At 37.7% G+C, this 23800-nt stretch overlaps 1 protein-coding gene across 2 annotated transcripts in view; it reads right to left on the reverse strand.

The window, feature by feature from the left end:
- gan (gigaxonin) overlaps nucleotides 1–23800 on the reverse strand; it is a 69034-nt gene that overhangs the window by 16120 nt on the left and 29114 nt on the right. For both annotated transcript variants that reach the window (XM_039763481.1, XM_039763482.1), the window contains 2 exons: nucleotides 18322–18434; nucleotides 10764–10913 (listed from right to left, as the gene is read on the reverse strand). In XM_039763481.1, the coding sequence (XP_039619415.1) occupies nucleotides 10764–10913; nucleotides 18322–18434 (263 nt within the window). The remainder of the gene's footprint in view (nucleotides 1–10763; nucleotides 10914–18321; nucleotides 18435–23800) is intronic.

Here is a 23800-nt window from a genome sequence, read left to right on the forward strand (position 1 = left end):
ACTTCTCGTCCACCGCTGAGGCCATTTGGCAGAGCCTCGGATCCGAGTGTGTTAGCCAGCCTAGCTACGGTGGCTAGCGCTAATGCTCATCTCAGCGAGGATACCATCAACTTTGCTCATCTCAACATCCGTTCCCTTACAGGAAAGGCCCATCTCATTCAGGATCTTCTCACGGATCGTAACATCGACATTCTTTCTCTAAATGAGACGTGGCAGCAACCCCAGGACTTTACTTTGCTCAACGAAGCAACACCTCCTGGGTTTGTTTACATGGCGCAACCTCGCAACTCTGGTCGTGGAGGAGGTCTCGCGATACTCTTCTGCGAGACAATGCGAGTTACACCGCTAACAGTTTCTTCCTATGGTTCATTTGAGTCTCTTGTCTGTCAACTACCTGGCTCTATTCCCACCATTGTTGCAACTATTTACCGTTCCCCTAAATTCAACAAAGAGTTTCTGAATGACTTTTCTGCTTTTTTAGCTTATTTGTCCTCGTTATCTTCGAACAAAATAATAATGGGTGATTTTAACATTCATTTGGATAACAGTAAGTCCTTGGCGACCAGAGATTTTATTTCTTGCCTTGATAACTTTGACTTTCAGCAGTTTATGGAAACCCCGACACATTTCAAAGGACATATCTTGGATTTGATTTGCTGTACTGGACTCACTCGAATGATTGTACTGCGGAAGAATTTCCCTCTTCAGATCATTTTCTTCTTACATTTAATATGACTCTTACTGTCTACACCATCAAACCTCTCCGTGTAATAACTTTTAGGAATATTAAAAATATCAACATGGACAATTTTCAATTAGGTATTGATACATTTGTGGAATCATTACAAACTACTACTCCGCCAGATTTAGTTAACTTTTATAACGAAGGACTTCTTGACATTTTGAATTCGGTAGCCCCACTCAAAACCTGATCAGTTTAATTTACACATACTGCCCCATGGTTTACACCAACTTTGCGCATTTTAAAATCTAAAGGTCGTGAGTTAGAATGGCTGCACAAGAAGACAGGTCTTAATGTTCATAAAGAAATGTATTTCAGCCATATGCATCACTATAGGGACAGCATACGGCATGCTAAAGCTGCCTATTTTACTGCCCTAATTTCTTCCAACAAGGGGAACTCTGGAACACTTTTTTCCCTGCTCAGATCGCTAACAAGTCCTCCAGACTCTCTTTCCTTGCACTGCCTTTCTAACGAATTCTGTAACACCTTAATGACATTTTTTAATGATAAAATCCAGGCAATACATTATAATTTAGGCTCTGCTGCTATTGACTCCACCATTGATGATTTTCCTCTTCCTACTCATTCATTTTCTATGTTTGAGCTTCCCTCCACCTCAGAAATCATGGATCTCATCAATAGCTCTAAGCCTTCGAACTGTCACCTGGACCCAATTCCCACTGTTCTGGTTAAAGCCTGCCCTTTCTCGCTAGCTCCTCTTGTTGTTTCAATTATTCACTCGTCACTTTCCACCGGAACTGTTCACCAGTCTATGAAAACTGCAGTGATTCACCCCTTACTGAAAAAACCTGGGGTTTACCCTACTGACTTTAATAATCTTCGACCAATTTCTAATCTTCCTTTTAATTCAAAGGTTCTTGAAAAAACTGTGGTTTCCCAACTACATCAGCATTTATCTGCTAACAGTTTATATGAACCATTCCAGTCAGGCTTTCGACATTTTCACAGCACTGAGATGGCACTAATTAAGATCACTAATGATCTTTTAGTGGCTGCAGACTCAGGCCTAATCACAATCCTTGTTCTTCTTGACCTCAGTGCTGCATTTGACACTGTCTGTCACTCCACCTTACTAAAAAGGTTATCTGCACTATGTATTTCTCACATTCCGTTAACTTGGTTTAAGTCATATCTTACAGACAGAACTCAATTCATTCAGCTGGACACATGTACCTCTACTCCCACTCCTGTAATATCTGGGGTTCCTCAGGGTTCTGTCCTTGGCCCCCTGCTGTTTATCATTTATCTGCTTCCTTGGGTGTCATTTTTCGTAAATGGAAGATAAACTTTCATTGTTACGCAGATGATACCCAGTTATATATCTCAACTTCACCATCTGCATTGTTTCCACCATCCTCACTTACTGATTGCCTTGCTGAGATCAAGTCTAGGTTCTCTTCTAACTTCTTGCAGTTGAACTCTAATAAAACTGAGGTGCTTCTTATGGGCACGAAATCTGCAATAGCGAAGGCATCAAAGATCTCAGTATTAACAAACAACACATCTGTTACCTGTACAGATCAGATAAAAAGCCTTGGTGTAATTCTGGACAGCACGTTGTGTTTTCAGTCTCACATTAGTTCTGTTACTCGAGCAGCTTATTTCCACCTGCGTACCATTAATCGCCTGCGTCCATTTTGTCAAATCACTCTACTGCCATTTTAGTCACCTCCCGCCTGGACTATTGCAACTCACTTCTCTTTGGTCTGCCCCAAAAGTTACTACATAAACTTTAACTTGTTCAAAATTCGGCTGCTCGTGTAATTAATAAAACACCCTATTCTGATCACATTAAACCTGTTATTCAGCAGCTTCATTGGCTGCCAATAAAGTTTAGGGTCAACTACAAAATTTTAGTCCTTACATATAAGGCTATTCATAATCTTGCCCCTACATCTCTCACAGCTCCTACAAGTCATTAAACCCTCTTGTATGCTCAGATCCTCTTCTTCCATCAACTTAAATAATCCACCAGCACGTCTTGTCACGATGGGATATCGAGCATTTAGCAGATCGGCAGCTTCCTTATGGAACTCATTACCTGCTTATCTTAGGAATATGACTACCCTTCACCAATTTCAGGCTAATCTTAAAACTCATCTGTTCAAAATTGCTTATTCACTGTAATTGTTACTGGTGTTTTATCTGATGTTTTATTTGGATTTTCAATTTTTTAGTCATTGAATGTTTATTTTTTTATCTGATTGTACAGTGACCTTGAGTTTTTTGAAAGGCGCTTCAAATAAAATGTATTATTATTAATTAATTAATTAATTCTAATTTTTTTAACCAAGTCCGAGAAATTAAGGCAAACTTACATCTCATAGAATAAAACATGGTAGTAACAGAGGAATGGAAATTTATTACTAATATATGATAATGTTTCTAACTATTAAGAGGTCACTGAAACTGATCTGATCACACTGTCATCAAAAAGGCTGTAAAGAAGATTTTGATGAAGAAGTGATATTGCTGAATATGTATGGTAATGTCCCAAAGTTAAAGGAAGGAATGGAAGAAAAGGCTATCATAGAAGAAGGATTGTGCCTACCAGGGTCAAAAGAAATTAAAATACAGCACTGAAAACAGAGAGAGAAATGAGCCAGTGCAGGGAGAATGGCACCATTATGGGGATCGTAAACAACCCGTGGAAAGAAACAGATTAACACACCATGGAGTTAAGCAGCAGGTTAAATGACTGATCTTTTACCAGCACTACATTGGAAGTGAACACACATAAGCCTTGGAGGAGGGCAGAATACCTACTGACAAGTAATATGCAGAACACGGTTCCAGTTTATGAGAAGTGGGATCATTTTACCCTTTAATTTGTGAAAGTGTGAAAAATGTTCATCAAGTTACAGTGCAACATAGTGAATGATTTCCTGCTTTCTGCCTTAAGAAACAATACTAAAGATTATGCTTTATATTGAATAATAGAGGTATGAAAGAAAATGGCTAAATAAGATATGACAACTAATAATGGCAAGATGTGCATTTTTTTATATTTGAATCTATTGGCATTTAACAAATGTAGTGCCAATGTACTATAAGAATGAGAAACTGATCACATTTTACACGCACTTTCAGTTAGTTTGAGTACTTAAATCTGGGAGGAAAAATATTTAAATGAAAGTTTCAGCAACTCTAGAAACAAATAAATAACAATATATATAATCTTAACCACATCCCTGGCATTAATATAAACCCATATTTCAAAAAGACTGAATTAACCCTTTTAAAGTATGAAGTTCAGAAATAGTTAAAAAACAGCTAAAAAGAGTAAACATTGTGGACACAAAAGAAGCTTCCCATCGTACAACTGTTTCTGTCACTACTACATTTATAATCAGCTTAAGTGGTTCTGACAGATAAGAAATAGTGACGTGTGAGCCCTGCAGAATTTGTTTCACCTTGAAATTGCTGAAATGTTTGGAAACATTGCCAAACTGAGGGAAATGGGGAAGGAGAAAGTGATGTGGTTTTCAATGGATTACAATTATTTAATTAGGGATGCTCTGATCAGGTTTTCTAAAGCCAATACTATCACCGATTTCATGCTACTTGCTTGGCTGATTCAGATTTTTCTTTTTATCCCTTTAAAATTTTATTTTACACTAATTCCAAGCATAACCAGACAAACAGAAGTTCTTATATAAATTGTATTTTATATATTTGTCTTATATCAAAGTGTATTTTTATAATTAATCTATAGACCACAGGTGTTAACTGTTCATTTTTTTATTAACAAAATAAAATTCTGTAGGCTTCTTGTTTAGTGACCAGAAAATACTAAAATAAATAAAATTTCCTTAAAATACACACTTTAATAAAATATGTACAAAAATATTAATCCATACATATGGCGTAAAAAAAAAAAAAAGGCTTCTATAATTACAAAACATACAGGGTTTAAAAAAGTAGTTTTCACCATTTCTCTAACAACAAATATACATATACAGTGGGGGAAATAATTATTTGATCTCCTGCTGAATTTGTAAGTTTGCAAGTCTGCTCAATTAAAAAGAATTTAACAGTCTCTAATTTTTAGGGTAGTTTCGTTTTAATGGAGAGAGACAGAATATCTACCAAAAATTAAAAAAAAACACATTAAATCAAATTTATAAATTGATTTGCATGTCATTGAGAGAAATAAGTATTTGATACCCAAGTGAAACATAACTTAGTACTTTGTGGAGAATCCCTTTCTGGCAAGCACAACAGTAAGATGTTTCTTGCAGTGATATTTTCATAATGAAAACGAGAACTAGAACTAAAAATATTGTTTTTCGTTTTACAAGAATGAGAACTGAATTAAGGCAAACAGAGAAACTAAAACTAAATAAAAATTAGTGATATGTGAACAAACTAAAACGAGAACAAAAATTGAGTAAAAAACTAAAAAAACAGCAATTTTATTTTCGTTCAATCCGGTTCAATCGTGCAGAAGGGGTTGTTTATAGGTCACACTGAGTGTTCACTTACGTTGTGCTGTTCACTATGTGGTGATCTTGTACCTTGGGCTTACTATAGTCACGTGGCACAACTTCCGTAAACGGCCGTTGTTTGTTTAGGCACCAATAAGTTGGCGATATCAGAAAGTCAAGTGCACTGCAGCGGTCCGATTATTTTTATATTTTGTTCACACTGACTGCCAAAATGGAAGATTAAGACTTTTAAAACTAAAGGAAAATAAGGAGGACTTTTATAAGAAAGTGACGGAGATTTTCGCGGAGAAGAATATGCACATGGACTTCATTTACAAATAAAGATAAAACCATAGACTATTTTCAATTTTATAAAAAATTGGAATAAGACTAAGAAAAAAAGTCCAATATTTAAAAACTAAATTTTGACCTTAAGTAAAATATTCTTTTGTTTTTCTTCTTATCCTTTTGTTGAACAGTCTGTATTAAAATTGATTAAAGCATCAGAATTAAAAGCTTTTAAAAACAAATAAACATTTCAATTGAGGACAAAAATGAAATCTGTTTTTTATACACCACTCTATACTTTTATTTGTATTGAATGAGTATGAATTGTGGAATTGCAATGGCAAATTTAGAACACATGGAGGGTGCAGAGGAAATGTGCTCTCTCTCGCCACTATAAATGTAACGTTCTTTCTTACTCAAATATCTGCCTTACCTATGTGTGTGTAAAGAATGCTGATGAGATATGCAACATAAATAGTAGTCAATGTGCATGCTGCCAAATGAATAGTGAATAAGCTACTCTTTTGGGTTAATATATTTGTAAATCTGATTCTGATGGAGTCAGTGCCTCACCAGCCATGAAACTCACCGCACGTCACTAGGGAATCCATTCCTGGGCTCCCGATTACTGGCCAAGCTCCCATATATATCGTGTAAAAGTGTAAAAATCAAGTTATAGTTGAAAATAATTACATAGCACGGTTTTATGGCCCATGGTGCAGTGTGTTGCCGATTAATTCAGTCAACAACAGACCAGCAGCAGTCAGTCTCCCGGCTCCCACTAAGACTGAGCACAGTGGTCTGGGAAGAATCTGCACTCTGCAGCTCACAAATGCTGGGATGGGGCAGACTTCATTGACGTCTGTGGCACATGCTGTTGACAATACAGGCTGGTGTCAAGTTTCCAACTGGAGCAGAGCTCGGGTCCAGTCGGCAGTCAGAACATCAGTTGTTTGTGTTGAAAGCTTCGTATGAATGGCCGAGTTTAAAAACGACGGACTATGGCAGCATTTTCTGCGCGACTATGCTGCCTACTTCAGTGGAGGCACAGCATGCTTTCTCGGCGGCTAGTGTACTCTGCATTAAGGTGCGATCTCGCCTGGACGACTGCACGCTTGACACGTTGTGCTTTCTATGCTCTTATTACCGCAACTAACTGGATACATGTACTTATATGAAAGCAAGAACTGCTTGTAGTTAAGGTTAGTCTTTTATTGGTGTCAACATATTGCAGTAGTTTTATTAAAAATAAGTGTTGCTCGTTCTAAAACCTTTCACATGCGAGATGCCTGTGCACTGTGTCATTTCCGGGAGCCCGGGAATGACATGCGGGATTCCCGAATTCCCAGGAATGGATAAATCCATCCGGGAATGGATTCCCTACATGTCACTGCTTCAGTACTGGCAACAGAAATCATTAACATACACTCTACTGGTCCCAGTGGCCAAGGACCTTGTCTGTGCACCTGCAGTAAAAGAGCTCGTCAAGAGAACATTTTCACTGTATGGCTATCTGTGCAACGGACGTTGTCGCGGCATGAACAAATGTCTCGAAATGTGTGCTTGTTTAAAGCTTAACAGCAACGTGCTTGCACAGACTGGTTTCTTGGGTTGAAACATTTGATCTTGCTGACTATACTCATTAGGCCACTTAATCTGTTTGATCATTGATAGCCAAGTTGTGTTTAAAGGCATTATGAATTGTGAGTGTATTTTGTCGACTGAAACATAACTTGCATTGAAATGTGTGGGGCAGCATTTGTGGTCTTGCAACAGAAAAAAAGATTAAATTGTACTAATATTATGTAAAAAGGCCAGAACTAAATAGAATACAAACTAAAATTTTAAACACAGAACTAAATAAAAATTGTTGACTCCACTGAAAACTAGAATAAAAATAAAAATTAATTTTATAAAATAAAATAAAAACTAAAACTACAATTAATATAGGAACTGAAATATCACTGGTTGTAGTTGGTCACAAGGTTTGCACACATCTCGGGAGGGATTTTGGCCCACTCCTCTAAACTCTCTAAATCGTTTAGGTTTCTTGGCTGCCACATGGCAATTCGAAGCTTCAGCTCTCTCTACAGATTTTCTATAGGATTGAGGTCAGGAGACTGGCTAGCCTAGTCCATGACCATAATGTGCTTCTTCTTTATCCTCTCCTTTGTTGCCTTGGCAGTAAGTTTTGGGTCATTGTCATACTGGAAGACCCATCTTCAGTGTTAAAATCCAAGATTTTACAGTACATGGCACTCTCCATTTTCCCCTCAATGCAGTGAAGTCATCCTGTATCATTAGCAGAAAAACAGCCCCAAAGCTCAATGTTTACACCTCCATGTTCTTTGGGTCATACACAGCATTTCTCTTCCTCCAAACATGGCAAACATTTCATCTGACCACAGCACTTTCTCCCAAGCCTTCTCTGAATAATTTAGATGTTCACTGGCAAACTTAAGACAGGCCTGTACATGTGCTTTCTTGAGCAGGAGGACCTTGCAGGTGGTGCAAGATTTCAATCCATTACAGTGTAGTGTGTTACCAATGGTGTTCTTGGTGACTATGGTCCCAACTGCCTTCAGATCATTAACAAGCTCTTCCCGTGTAGTTTTGGGCTGATCCCTCACCCCATGAAACAAGATCTTGTTTGTAGCTCCAGAACAAGGGCAATTGATGATCATTTTATATTTTTTCCATTTCTGAATAATCGTACCAACAGTTGTCACCTTCTCACCAAGCTTCTTGCTGATGGTCTTGTAGCCCATTCCAGCCTTGGGGAGGTCTACAATCTTGTCCCCGACAGCTCTTTTGTCTTGTCCATGGTGGTGGAGAGGCTGGAATGGAAAAAAATTGCTTCTGTGGACAGGTGTGCTTTATACACATACTGAGTTGAGATCAGGATTGATTGCAGCCAATCTGTGGAAGCCAGAATTCCTGCTGGGTTGTAGGGGATCAAATACTTATTTCTCTCAATGACATGCAAATCAATTTATAACTTTTATGTAATGTGTTCTTTCTGGATTTTGGTTGATATTCTGTCTCTTTCTATTAAAATGAAACTACCATAAATATTAGAGACTGTTCATCCATCCATCCATTTTCTAACCCCCTGAATCCAAACACAGGGTCACGGGGGTCTGCTGGAGCCAATCCCAGCCAACACAGGGCACGGCAGGAACCAATCCTGGGCAGGGTGCCAACCCACCACAGGACACACACAAACACACCCACACACCAAGCACACACTAGGGCCAATTTAGAATCGCCAATCCACCTAACCTGCATGTCTTTGGATTGTGGGAGGAAACCGGAGCGCCCGGAGGAAACCCACGCAGACACGGGGAGAACATGCAAAACTCCACGCAGGGAGGACCCGGGAAGCGAACCCGGGTCTCCTAACTGCGAGGCAGCAGCGCTACCACTGCGCCACCGTGCCGCCCAGAGACTATTCATTTCTTTCTAAATGAGCAAACTTAAAATTCACCAGGGGATCAAATAATTATTCCCCCCACTGTATATACTCTCAAACAATCAAAATAATTGATCTTGGCAATTAAATGCTACTTAAATGTAAATATACATGCACTTATATATGTTTTAATAATTTTAAATCATTAATTGCACTAAAGTTTTTTACTCTTAAATTATACATTTACTATATTTATACAGGTGTGTTTTGAGGTGCAATTATACAATATGGATTACCATTTTAATTATGTAGTACTTGTTTATTAACAAAACTTTTGCTGTATAACAAACAGCAACAATAATAAACACAATACAAATCTTAAAAATAAACGCCTATTGTTTACTATGCAGCATTTTCAAATTTGTCTTTATTTTTTTCTTTTTTCAATTAAAAGTGTAAGCTGCTGTATTGTAAAAAAGCATGCTGTCCAAACTCAAGCAATACCTGTTTTAATTTAAAGGACAAAATAAAAGTCTTAATTCCATAAAGTAGCTTTTTTTGTCATTTGTCTAGTTGCACAGGATGACTTCTCCGATTACTTTTTTTTCAATTTATTAGTCCACTTTCTTTGATGTAAAGGCTAATATACCAATCACCTCTCTTTCAGTGATAAAACAAGATCCCACTTACTGCTCTTTGTTTACTTTGCAGGAAGTTTGCTGCAAAAGGAGGAAAAAAGGCTCAACTACAGTAATATCTTGCATAAAGGAGCAGTACAATTAAATGACTGTAAAGCTTTGAAAAGCAAAGGCCCAAAAATATTAGTTTTTGTGATCAGATCTTTTACCGATCACTGATCAAGTCTTTTTTTTTTTTCTTTAGAGAGAAATTCTGCCCATTTTGATCGCCATCTGATCGATCGCAGCATTAATAAGTGTCCCTGATGGCTAAGGCAATGTCTGTGAATTATGCTAGACCAATTATTGTGGTTAAAAATCTGAGCTCAACTATTATGTACCAGTGCTAACCACTGCACCACCATGCTGCCATGTGATATCAAAACAGTAAAATTTCTTGCAGACAGTTAACATGAATTCAATACGTCTTGTCCCCCACAGATGTGGCAGAGGGTACACCCCACTCTCAAACTGAAAATTATAGTTTGTTTTTTATTACCCCTAACGCTTTTGCTTGTTCACTGTCACTACTACCAAATAAGAGCAAGACCAATGCATGTGGATTCTTTACTCTTTTCAGTCCACATCAACAGCACAGAACCGTGGGTGATATTATTAAAGGGCAGGCTGATGTGTTACGTACAGATCACATAAAAATTCAAACAAAATGACATCACCTTGAAGACATGTATACACAAACACATTTCCAGTTTCGTTCTACGTGTTTTTTGTGTTTAAATGTATTTGCCAGTTTTATGCAAACTTTCAGCCCACCACTGTGATCAATGTTACATGCTTGGGGAGATGTTCCATCTAACATTGGCTGCTGAAATTCTATGATGTCATGATGGTCTTTCAAATCATCATGAGGCACTGAGAAAAAAAAAGATTGTCTGAGCCAGCTGCACAGCAAATCTCCAGAGAACAAGCTGACCAGTAAACATAGCATATTTCCTGCCAAAAACACTTTGGCCAGTTTCACCAATCAACACTAATATGGATAAAATCAAAAAATGTATTAGCCTACAATGCTAATGTCTCCCATAACTAATATCAATATTTAAATATAATGTTTTCAGAACTTGGTTTAATTTCATGCAAAACTTGTCAGGTCCTTTACCATCACAAAATGTCTAGTATACTTTTTTTCACCAGTGTAATTTAGATTTACCTCAGTTAATATTTGTACTTACTTTTCGAATCATGGTCAAGTTCCCTTCAGTGCTCCAGGTTTTCGTGTGAATGTTATATACTTCCATCGATATCAATTCCCTCCCTTCATTTTCACCTCCAAGAACATATATCAATCCATCAATTTCCACAATTCCAAAGTTATGCCGAGCCTAGAAAAGACAGAATAACCAGGTAATATATGTAGACTCAGAATTTAAAAATGAATGCTAGGGATGCACCGAAATTTCGGCCGAAATAGCATTATCAGTTTCGGCCAAAACGTAAGAAAGCGCCAAAAATAAAAGCCGAAATTGTCGCCACGCCTCTCCCATCCTCCCGTCTCGTTCGCGCTGTCATTATGCATCAAACACGGAGTATGTCGGCGGTTTGGAAGCACTTCAAAGTTTCAGATGAGGACAGCAAAGTTGCAATATGCAACATTTGCTCTGCAAAAGTTTTAAGAGGGGGTTCAACAGCAAAGACATTTTCGACTACAGGTTTAATACACCACCTTAAGTCAAGACACGCAATTGAATTTGAGGAATACCGTCAAACAACGTTGGTTAAAACTAAGCCAACTAGCACATCAACACCCTCGGTTGCCACATTTTTCGAAAAAATTAAGAAATTTGCAAATGACAGTGCTAAAGCACGTGACATAACAGAGAAAGTAATGGAATTCATTGCTTTAGATGACGAGCCGTTTTCAGTCGTGGAGGACATCGGATTTCGTAGGCTAATACACCACATTGAGCCGCGTTACACACTGCCAAGCAGACGGTATTTTGCAGAGACCTCTCTACCTGAAATGTATGACCGTGTTGCAAAACATGTTCATGAGCTCATGACCACAGATATCTCTGCTCTAAGTTTTACCACAGACATATGGAGCTCTGACGTTAGTCCAACTAGCATGCTCAGTTTGACAGCGCAGTGGATAAACGCGGAGTTTAAATTGCAAAACATTCTGCTTCATGCACAGGAGTTTGTCGGCTCACACACTGCAGCAGCAATATCCGATGCTTTGGCTAACATGTTTAAAACTTGGAACATAGACAAGTCTAAAGTGCATGTGATTGTGAGAGATAATGCATGGAACATGATAAAGGCTATGGATGACAGTGGATTAAAGAGCATACCTTGCATGGCACACACGCTGCAGTTGGCTGTGAATGAGGGAGTGCTTAGTCAGCGGAGCATATCAGAAATCACAGCAACTGGGAGAAAAATTGTGGGACATTTTAAGCATTCTCCGCTTGCTTATTCCAGACTACAAGATTTGCAAAAACAGTTTGGGATGCCAACAAACGACTACAGCAAGATGTGGCCACTCGCTGGAACAGTACATACTATATGTTGCAAGGATTACTTGAACAGAAGCGGGTTTTAGCTGCATACATGACAGATCACGACCTGCCAGCAACTTTGAGTGCACATCAGTGGATGTTGGTGGAAAACATTGTCTCTCTTCTCGCCCCATTCGAACAGTTAACCAAGGAAATAAGCTCAGCTCAAGCGTCTGTTGCTGAAGTTATTCCACTGATCGCAGCACTGAAGCGCCTGCTTGGAAAAGAGGCGGAAACAGATCATGGCGTAAAAACAGCTAAAAAAACTCTACTGGAGGCTGTTAACAAACGCTTCCAAGACATTGAGTCCAACCCTCTTTACGGCATTGCAACAATATTAGATCCACGCTTTAAAGACCATTACTTTGACGATGAGAAAAGGCAGGATGTACGCGAAATGGTGCAAACAGAGCTTACGGCTCTTGAAACCTCTGGTGAAGCACAAGCGCGACGGGAGAACAGAGCAAACTGTGCCTGAGAAACGGTCACGCATAGTGATGAGGCGCACATTCCTTCGCTTTCTGATATGTTTGACGAAATTTTACAGGAAAGCGTCCCAACCCACAGCGGTGTAAGAGCAAGCGCAGCCTCACAAGAAGTAGCAACCTATCTAGCTGAACTACCCATTGGCAGAAGTGACAATCCACTTGACTACTGGCACGAGAACAAAGATCGCTTTCCTTTGCTTGCATGGACTGCGCGCAAGTACTTATCTGCCCCAAGCACCAGCACAGACAGTGAGAGATTATTCAGTGCAGCATCTCATGTTCTTTATGAGAACAGAAATCGTCTCTCCAGCCAGAAAGCTGAACAACTTTTGTTCATAAAGAGAAATCTGCCACTTTTGCTAAAATAAAAGCAGCCTAATTTGATGTTGTTTACAGTTAAAGGTTTGATTTATTTATTCTGTTATTGCAATGTTGTTTTGCACAGTAATTTAAAATTGAAGTAAAACGTTTAATGCAGGTAATATTTTGCACAATTCGTAAAGGCACTAAAAGCTAGCACAGACTGAGTGATTTTATTCAGTGCAGTATGTTCTTCATGAGAAGAGGAACTGTGTCTTCAGCCAGAAAACTGAAAAACTTTTGTTCATAAAGATAAACCTGCTTCTTTTGCTTAAATTAAAAGCAGACCAATTTAGTGTGTATAGTTATGTTGTTTACAGTAAGAGGTTGGATTTATTTATTTTTCTTCTGTTTGTGCACTATTATTTGGTACATTAATTTAAAATTGAAGTAAAAAAGCAGCTAGCATTTTTTTTGCACAATTTTGTTACAGAAAGAAATTTTATTTAGTTTTGTTATTGTTAAACAGCCTTATTACTGTTATTTATTATCAATAAAAGTTTGATTGCTTAATTAATTTGTAGTTTTTTTAATACAAACAAAAAGAAAATATTTTAAACATGTTTTTTAATGAAGCCATTTTCGGTTTCGGTATCGGTTTTCGGCCAAGTGCATCCAAAAATTTCGGTTTCGTTTTCGGCCCAGAATTTTCATTTCGGTGCATCCCTAATGAATGCCATTACTTAAAATATTTTACACATAACATCATGTAACATTGCAACATAACATTTTTAAAACATTTTAACCTAATTCAGGATTCAAGATTGTAGGAAGAGGTTATCCTGGCAACACTAGGTGCAACATAGTAACCATCACTGGACAAGGTGCCAATCCTCTGCAGTTCCGTTTCATGCACATAATCAAACAAACACAGGATCACTAGGCTCATATGGAATCAGCAATTAACCTATCAGACATGTCTTTGGGAATGTGGGAAGAAAACACACACAAACACAGTGAGAACATGCCATCTCAACACAGGCCATTACTGGGTACAGGATTCAAACCCAAGATGCTGGTTACTTGAGGGAGCACAGCTAGTGACTGCACCACTATGTAGCATGGTTATTTAACCCATATTTTTAAAAAGTGCATTACTACTTTTAAAATAATCCATCTATCCATCCCATTATTCCTGGGCACTGGTAAGAAATGCAAGATAGATGCCAGAATTGTATGTCAAAATGCATTTTCAATTTAAGACAAAACTGTGTATAATAATTTTAATTTTCTGTTCACTTTTTTCATAATAGCCCAAAAAAAGGGAACAGACAAGTATACAGCGTTGTTTATTATAATAACTATCCTTTGGCAACAATGTGGCTCAGTGTTTGATACATGGTATAGGATTCCTCAAAGAAATTTGCAGGTTGGATCTTGTCCTGGAAACATTTTGGACAATTTTAAGCAAGACAGATGTGCTCGATATATAATTTTGAGTTGAATAATTGTATGCTTTGTGCATATAGAGCTCGAGTGAATTCTCTGCATTGCTACCTTCCACTCCTTTTCTGATATGTTCAGGGAGAGATCCTTTTCCCATTGTCCTTTGTAGGGTCGCTCTTTGGATACATGGATGTTTTGAATTCTACATAAATGTGGTTATGGTTGAATCTAATTTCTTAAAGAACAATTTATTGATGTATATTGGAATATATTGAAATAAAAAGAGAAGCTCAGGGAGGATATTCATCTTAACAATGTTAATTCTTCCAGCTAAAGTGAGATGAAGGGTTGACCATCTATGCAAGTCTTGCTTGATGTTTTCCATACAGACTGCAAAATTTTGTTGATAAAGAGCTTTATGTTTACTTGTGATGTTTACCCCTAGATATTTAAACTGATCTGCGATGATAAAAGGGAATGTGTCCAATCTAATATTGTATGCTTGAGAATTAACTGGAAAGAGCACACTTTTAGTCAAATTAATTCTGAGATCAGAGATCTTTTGAAATTCTGTTAGTGCCGTTAGGACAGGCACAGTATTTTGTGGGTCTGATATATACAATACCATATCACCTGCATATAAAGAAATTTTCTGTTCAAGTCCTTCTCTGATAATCCCCTTTATCTCATAAGCATTTCAACAGTGAACTGCCAGTGGCTCAATGGTGATTGCAAAAAGTAGTAGTGACAAGGGGCATCTTTGTCTGGTACCACGTTCTAGTTTAAAGTAGTCTGAATTTATGTTGTTAATACAAACTAAAGCTTCTGAATTGGTATATAGTAGTTTGATCCATGCACAAATGTTCGGGCCAAACCCAAATTTCTCCAATGTAGTGAAAAGGTAGTTCCATTCAATCATATCAAATGCTTTTTCTGCTTCCAAGGATAATAAAATCTCTGGGATGTTTGAGTAAATTACATTAAACAGGTGTCAAAAATTGGATACTAAATGTCGGCCTTTAATAAATCCAGTTTGATCTTGTGATATTAGTGAAGGCAGCACTTTCTCCATCCTTCTAGCTAGGACTTTGGAGAGTATCTTAACATCATTATTCAGAAGTGAAATTTGTCTGTATGATGCACATTGTAGTACGTCCTTATTTTGTTTAGGAAAGACGGTGATTAATGCTTGATGAAAAGTTTGAGGTAAAATTTTATTGTCTCTAGCTTCTGTGAATATTGCTAATAGGAGGGGAGCTAGCTGAGTGGAGAACTGCTTATACAATTCGGCAGAGTAGCCATCGGGGCCTCCTGCTTTCCCACTCTGAAGTGACTTTATAACAACATCTAATAATTCTAAGAGTGCCAAGGGTTTATCCAATTCCTCTGCACTAGGAGTATCCATTTGTGGTATCTTTAATGCATCCAGAAATGCATTAGATTGTGTCTTGTCTTCTTTAAACTCAGTAGAATATAAAGACATATAGTAGTCTCTAAATGTGTGCATTATATTTTTATGGTCAATGATTATGTGTCTGTTTGTGTTGGTAATTGCTGGGATTGCATTGCGAACTTCTTGCTTGTGGATTTGTTGAGCTAAAAGCTTATTAGCTTTCTCTCCATGTTCATAGTAATGTTGTCTTGATTTAAAAATGAGTTGTTCAGTTTCTTTAGTTGTTAAGAAGTTGAGTTCTGAATGCAGAGTCTGCCTTTTCCTATGAAGTACCTCACTTGGACACCTGGAATGTTCTTGATCTATTCTAGTAATTTCAAAATTTGGTTAATAAGCAGCCCAATCACTGCTTCTTTTTAGTTCGGGGCAATTAAAGCTACTCTACCTGGACAAAGAGAGAATACACAGTTTCTCTTCTTTCCCAAAAATGGTTGTTTATCATTAACGGGAGACACAAAGCTAATTTGGTATACAGTAAGTAAGTATGAGTGTATGCAGGTAGGCCTTGTAATGGTTCTAAGGAGGACTGGGTGCTGATATACTGGTAATGTGAATCTCCACTTTAGGCAAAATGATTACAAGAAAGGATGAAAGTTTCACTTTCATTATTCCACTCACTCAGCTGTCTACGGTCAAAAATAATATTTCATCCACATTATTATTAGCTTACTGGCTTCAGACGTCAGAATTTAATTAAATAAGCTAACACAACAGGACTTTTTAGCCCAGAATGCTAAGGGAGTACTATCATACAACTCTACTGTGACATTATTCATTAGTGTGTGACATTTTTGGTGAAACAATTTTTAAATTAATTTAACAAAGAAGAAGTGAAATTATTACAAGTGGTTTTAAAACTACTACTTACCACTAAAACAAACACATAAACAGAAATCAAAGGGCTGATAAAAATGCCTAAAGTATTGTGGTCCCCGGCCAGGACGCCCAGGAGGACCAGAGGAGGGCTTGTGCCTCCTCCAGACCGCGAGGGGGCGTCCGTCCTGGTTAGGTTGGGGGCCTCGGGTACAGGGCTTGGAAGCCCAGCCCAGTAGGGACCCATGGCCACCGCCAGGCGGCGCCCAGGTGCCTGAGGAACCCTGGAGCCCAGCACTTCCGCCCCACCAGGAAGTGCTGGGGAGAAGATGACAGGGGACACCCGGACGGCTTCCGGGTGCGCAGCCGGCACTTCCGCCACACTGGGGTGTGGATAGGACTGATTGCCGGGAAGCAGCTGGAGCCCATCTGGGTTCCTATAAAAGGGGCCGCCTCCCTCCAGTCAGCGGTGGAAGTCGGGCGGTAGTAGACAGAGCTAGAGCGAGGACTGGAAGCAGCCAGGAGAAAGGCACAAAGGACTGTGAGCCTGGACTTTGCGGGATCGGTGCTGGAAGCACTGGGGTTTTGTGAGCACGTGACTTTTGTAAATAGTCGTACAATAAACGGTGTGTTGGGTGACAATATAATGTCCGTCTGTCTGTGTCCGGGTCAAAGTTCACAGTATTAAAAATCTTCCACATATACTGCACATATAGGAATCTGGATTAAATGAGAACTCTTTTGACAAACTAAATAATATCAACAGAGTAAATAATAACAAAGAAGAAATGCGGTCTGGTAAAAGTTATCTGCATAAAGGAATAGTATGCAAACAATATAAACTACTATTAGTATTTCTGTGCAATTAGCAGTTGTGAAGAAACACACTCCAAAATTCCCTGTCAAGATTCCATTTTATTTGTCAAAGGCTGCAGAACAGTTTTCTAGACACATTTCTCTATTGTCAAATTAACATTTTTCACTTTAAGACTTTATTGATAGTGCTATCTTGATTTACTGTCTCCCTACAATAAAGAGTAAACTAATGGAACCTGTCCATTCCTGGAATGGGTAAAGTTACTGTGCCTTTAGTCATGACTGTGTAACTAAACTGAAGATAGAATGGCACTCTGGAATGTAATAAAGAGTTCAGAATTTCTAAAACAAGGCAATATGTTTATGCAGTATACTTTTAAAGTCATAATATTTAACAAGCTTTGAAAATGTATATGACCCTTAAACATTATACATACGTTACTGCTAAAAGTGTTACTGTTTTAAAAATTAAAGCAAACCATAACACATAACGGAGAAGAAAGGATTTTAAAAAACTGACCACTACAGTTATGATTCATAAAACAATTTAATGTCTCTTATCATTATTAATTCTGCAATATATTAACATATATTTTTCCAAAAATCTATACAGAGAAAATAAAAAAATGAAAAAGTGAAATGTACATAAAAAGCACCTGGGGAAAATATTTAAATTAATACAGTAAAACATTTGAACCTTTGTTAACTAATATGGCCTGCATCTTTAAAAACCAATACAACTTTTTAACACAACACAACCTTAATAAATAGATGTCTAATTAAACTTCTACATGGAATTAAAAAAAAAAAGTTTACTTTGTTCTGAGTTACTTGATGAGCAATCTGAAAGTTTGATCCTTGAAAACTACACATTTCCTGAAGCTGTTGATTGCTTGATATCAAAAATAATACTAACCTCTATCATTGCTGGAACAGGACTCCATGTATTAGTATCAGGGTCATACTTTTCTCCTGATTTAAGAGAGCATTTATTTTCATCCACTCCTCCAAATACAAACAGAAATCCCTCTAATCAGAAAGAAAATGCAAATGTTACTTGACGTGTTTGCTGCAACTCTTTCGGTTGTCAAGCAAGAGGTTATTTCTACTGATTCTACTTGAAATGCTAACCTTATGATCTTGCTGAGAACATTCAACAGCTTTATGGATGCTGTACAATCCTGCAAATGTATGAACATTAAATGTTGCTGTGTTTACAAGTTCACAACATAATTGTTAAAAAGGAATTTAACATTTTTTAAAACACTGCAGACTAAATTGAAGCATTCACCATATTCTACAGGGTTTAAACCAAATGGACACTATTGTGAACATTTTTTGAGTAAGTGTGTGACAAGCCTGACAGCTGTGGCAAACTGTAAATGTCTTCATAAATGAACCCACATTGTTCAGTACGTGTGAATTTTTGGTTAAGAGATCTGTGGAAAAGTGTGATTGTTTTGAAATGTCCTGCTTGATCTGTGCAAAAAAACTTTACTAGTAACATTTAGTTGAAATAAAAAGTATGTGCTGCACTGCACAAAATTCAATGCGACCAGAAAAAAATCATAGGCTTTAACATATTGTATAGCATGTTGTGACGCAAATAAGCTGGATCTTCTGAAATATACTCTATGGCTATATTCATAGTACAGTAAAAGTGATTCAATTCTATTTTCTGACCTGATTTCTTTTTTGACTTTTCAAATTAATTTTGCAGGCAATCCAGGCCAATATGAGTGTGTACTGTTATCAATCTATTCTGAACGTACTTTGCATATGTAGAATTAATAAAAGCACTTTAAATACTTTTCAGAGTATCTGTGAATTTGTCAGCTTGTGATGGTAAGGGGAAGAAATCCATCCATCCATTATCCCACCTGCTATATCCTAACTACAGGGTCACGGGGGTCTGCTGGAACCAATCCCAGCCAACACAGGGCACAAGGCAGGAAACAAACCCCAGGCAGGGCGCCAGTCCAATGCAGGGCGTGGACACACACACACACACCCATACACCAAGCACACACTAGGGACAATGTAGGATCGCCAATGCACCTAACCTGCATGTCTTTGGACCATGGGAGGAAACCCATGCAGACGCAGGGAGAAAATGCAAACTCCATGCAGGGAGGACCTGGGAAGTGGGAAGTTACAATGGAAGTGGAAGTGGGTCTCCTAACTGTGAGGTAGCAGTGCTACCCACTGCGCCACCACGCCACCCAGGGGGAAAAATGTAAGACAAAAAAACCTGTAGCCGTAGCTTGAGTGAAATTATCTCTTTTACTGTATAAAAACCTGGAGGCACAATGAAGAATAAGGAGTCAGATTTTAAAAAACTTGACTGTACACAAAAGAGAGGCTCAAAATGTACCTACACAATTTTCCACACAAAACTCATGATTTATTAATAAAAAAAAGCTTGAAAGGAAAACTTGCATTTGTTTATTTGTACACAACATGTTGAAGAAATTGGGAATTGATGACACTCTTGGTCAAGTAAGGTAGTTTAGCCATGAATACAATATATAAACTATTTTAGTTTCCTAATAAGTGGGCCAATGCTGCATAGTTGAAATGAAGAACTTTTTTGTTTTTTCTTGAGTTTATATAGCCTACCTATTGTAGGAGAAAGTGGGCACTGCCCATTCTGCTAGTCTTAAGTGTCACACCATGGCTGGTAAGAAAACAGATTTACCAGGGATGCAGGCATCAAGCTGCACCTTCCCCCATTTGCATCCAAACTTAGTGACTGAACTCCAGCTCGTATCAGGATCTGCCTGTACTTGATAATAAAAGTGAAAATCAGAGTTGAACAGACATCTTTCCAGAGGTCCCTCTGCAGATTTCCTGAGCTACAAAGCACGAAATGGACTCAAGCCAGAACAAAGACCTATAAATCAGTGAACTCTGAAGAAGTCACCTATAAGAAGACACTGATTTTTTTAACTAGAAGTGACTTTAATCCAATCAGTAGAACTTATAATGTACATTTCCTTAAAATTCCATGCACTATACTGAGGATTGTGGACCATACTCTGGCTCTCTCAGAGGGACCCTGCAGGAACTCCCACAGGAGTTCTGTTCTCACTTTCCAAACATGACTAAAAACCTCTGGCATTATATTCCCACCCAGAAACAGGATTCAGGAGTCAAGCATTTGGCTTGTGAGAGTTTTTTTCTGTGAATATTGTTTTTGATGGATTTAATGGTTTCTGTCTCAGATTTTCTCTCACAGATTGTAGATATAGACATTTGCTTTAGATTTACCTTTTAGGAAATTCCTTTCTTGCTCTTTTCAGCATTTCCTCATATTTCCATTTTTCTTAATAAATTTTCTATTTATAAGGATTCTGTGTTGCCCTTTCATCTACAAGCCAGGTGTTTACATCAATTCCCTTCTCTTGTAGGTCATTTTGTAGCCTGTTTGGACTTTCAAAGCCATTTCCCATTTCTGGGGCCTGCTAAGCCGAAAGCCAGCTGTAAGTAGTTTTAAGTAAGATGTAATAAGCGAGCCTCTTCTGAGCTGGCATGTAAAGTTCCTGGTCTGCTTTATGGCTATATTTTGGTGGTCTCAAACCCATCTGCCATGTTTAGAACTCCATATCACAAAAGTTTTTAGCTGTTCAAACATCTCTAAAAAGATCATGTGCCAAATATGAGTGAAATAATCTAGAATTGAGCTGCAGTGTGCAAGTAATGTATTTAATTACTAAACAAGCTTTATCTGTTTCAGAGATGGAGGCCTTAGTTGCCATTCAGAAATTAAACATGGGTGCGATCAATAGTCGCTAAAAGGGTACTACATGAAACTAACTGCATGAAAGACGTGTATGTTTTATTTTTTGTCAAAACCATGTTTTGGAAGCAATGGATACGGATGAAAAAAAAAACAAAAAAACGGACACATATGACTTTGCCTCTCTTTAACACATTCTCATATCAAGTAAGTCTTTTTTTTAGTTATTAGTTAAATATTCTGTCATGCTCTGCTTAAACTAAAATAAAAATAAATAACCTTCTGTCCCCCTTGAATTACCTTTGTGTCCCGTCTGCTAGATGTGATTTATGCCTCAAAAGCACGGTCTTACTCACCTTTTGTATTTGCTTCACTCACTCTCAGGTTTGACCTATCTCATTCCACTCCTCCCAAGTCTAATGTAACAGGGAACCTTAACCAAGTACACCTGCCATCTAGTAACTCTGGACTAGAGAGTCAGAGTAGATATAGACAGAAGAGTGTGCTTTGCAAAAATATGAATCTCCTTACTGAACAATTATAAAAATGCCCAATCAAAGCTTTTTTTAAAGTTTTTAATGGGACAAATGAATAAATAAATAATAGAATATTTCAATAAATCAGTAATTACAATCACTAATTCGTACAATGATTAGTTTAAAAATGTACAAAAATCTGTTTTCAAAATATTTAAAAAGGAGGAAAAAAAACATACTACAACATTTCACAGCTACATCTACTGCACCATTGCCAAATAAACTCTATTTTCTTTTCACAGCTAATGTAAATCTTATGTAAACAAATCCCTCTTCCCCATAGTTTATTTAAGGATTCACTTCTGCATCCTACAACTTGCCTTATACTGGATTATTACAGCTACTTCAACTACACTCTTAAAAATAAAGGTGCCAGAGTGGTTCCTCAGAGTGATATCATAGGGGAACCATTTTTGATTCCCAAAAAACCCATCCACATGGATGTTCCAGAAATGACCTTCATTTAGATCTGTAACAGGCTCTGTACAGTAAATAATCCTGAATAGACGGCGACAGATTTATGAAATACCAGTGGATTATGATTTTAAAAGGACTCCTGGTGCAAAAAATAACACAGGCCAAGTCCAAGTTTTCTCCAATCTATTAGTGTCCTGCTAGGTAGCCTACCATATCTTAAAGATTTCATTTTTTTTCTTTCTACGTTTTAGGACTTTTTCAAAGCACAAAGGACCAACTTCATATTCATAGAACCATTCCCAGAATGAAAAGGTGTTTTGTCAAGTAATGGCGCTAAAAAGAATCACACAACCCAGTAAAGAACCATAAAATGCCACTGAAGAACCACCACAAGCAATCACCCATGATCAAGGAAACCATAAGTGTGTCCAAGAGGAAGAGCTAGCTCTTAGGATGTACCAAGTTCACTGTTGTGAATCACACTTTGAAAGTTGTGTTTCTGTTACTGTGCCACCTCAAAGCTCAACAACAATAAAAAAAAAACACAAAATAAAATCATTGAGAACACAAATAATAACTGTTTTCAAGAACTGTTTAGCATACAAATCCACAAACAGGCTCAGCTGTGAGAGACCCAAGATAAAAGCTGACAGAGATGAATGCAACACTCAGCTGAAGTGGTCTTGGTGGTTTGGCCGTTTTCTTATGCAGGTGTTATAAGAGTGTGCAGAAGTTAAAAGTGTGGAAACATACAGGGGACAGCTATTTAAAAGTCCTAGGGTTAACAGCACATAAAAAACTGTGGTGGTCTAGCATGTCTAGTGTCCAGTGACTGTAGGGTCTCAAAATTCCAGGATGTGGTAACACTTTTTGTAACTGTAGGATGACATTGTTTCGACACATTAAACCAATCAGTGTTTACATAGAGGTTTTACTTGTCTTTTCCTAGAGGTTTCTATAAAAAAAATGAAGCCTTTGTCCCAACAGAGCCCAAGAAAAGCTTGCTCATGGATTTATACAGAACAAGAATGAAAACAAAGCAAGCATTGTAACATAATGATCATAATAATGAGAATCAGAAATAAATATATTTATAAGAAGGCTATTTCTATGACTGCAAACCTTATCCAGTTGGCCATTCTTTGGATTCAAAACAAATGAGCATGGTGAAACAAAAGAATTAACCAAAATTATCCATTGACTAAGTAGGAAAACTGTTGTTGCAAAAGATTCACAAACAACGAATTTACATTGTCATTTGTGTGTGCACCATCCAGTGGACTGCATAAGGTTACCAAATGAAACTCTTACAGGCACTAAAGGCTTGTGTCACCAGCCATTAATTACTGGTGTTTTTAGGATTTAGAAAAAGCACAAAATATAAGGAGGGCAGTGTGCGGTTTAACTTACATGTACCGGTATGTAAATAAATGTTAATAAACTATGTTTGCTTTACCCATTTACTCCAGTCGTAGGCTTACCAAAGAACAAGTTTACTAGTGCAGGTGATGATCAGTTATAGCCTGGAGTAAACTTTAGCGATAGCCCTCTTGGTTGTAATAATCCAAGTCAATTTTTTGAGGCAGTGATGGGGATTTGTGACCCATAGATTACAACATTGAATTGAGGAAATCCCCATTTCCTTTTAAAGCCAGCCACACTTTAATGCAATTGCTTCCCTTGAGAGAGACCGCTATATGTCT

The sequence above is a fragment of the Polypterus senegalus genome, chromosome 9, assembly GCF_016835505.1.
Source record: "Polypterus senegalus isolate Bchr_013 chromosome 9, ASM1683550v1, whole genome shotgun sequence".
In the NCBI taxonomy this organism is placed as follows: domain Eukaryota; kingdom Metazoa; phylum Chordata; class Cladistia; order Polypteriformes; family Polypteridae; genus Polypterus; species Polypterus senegalus.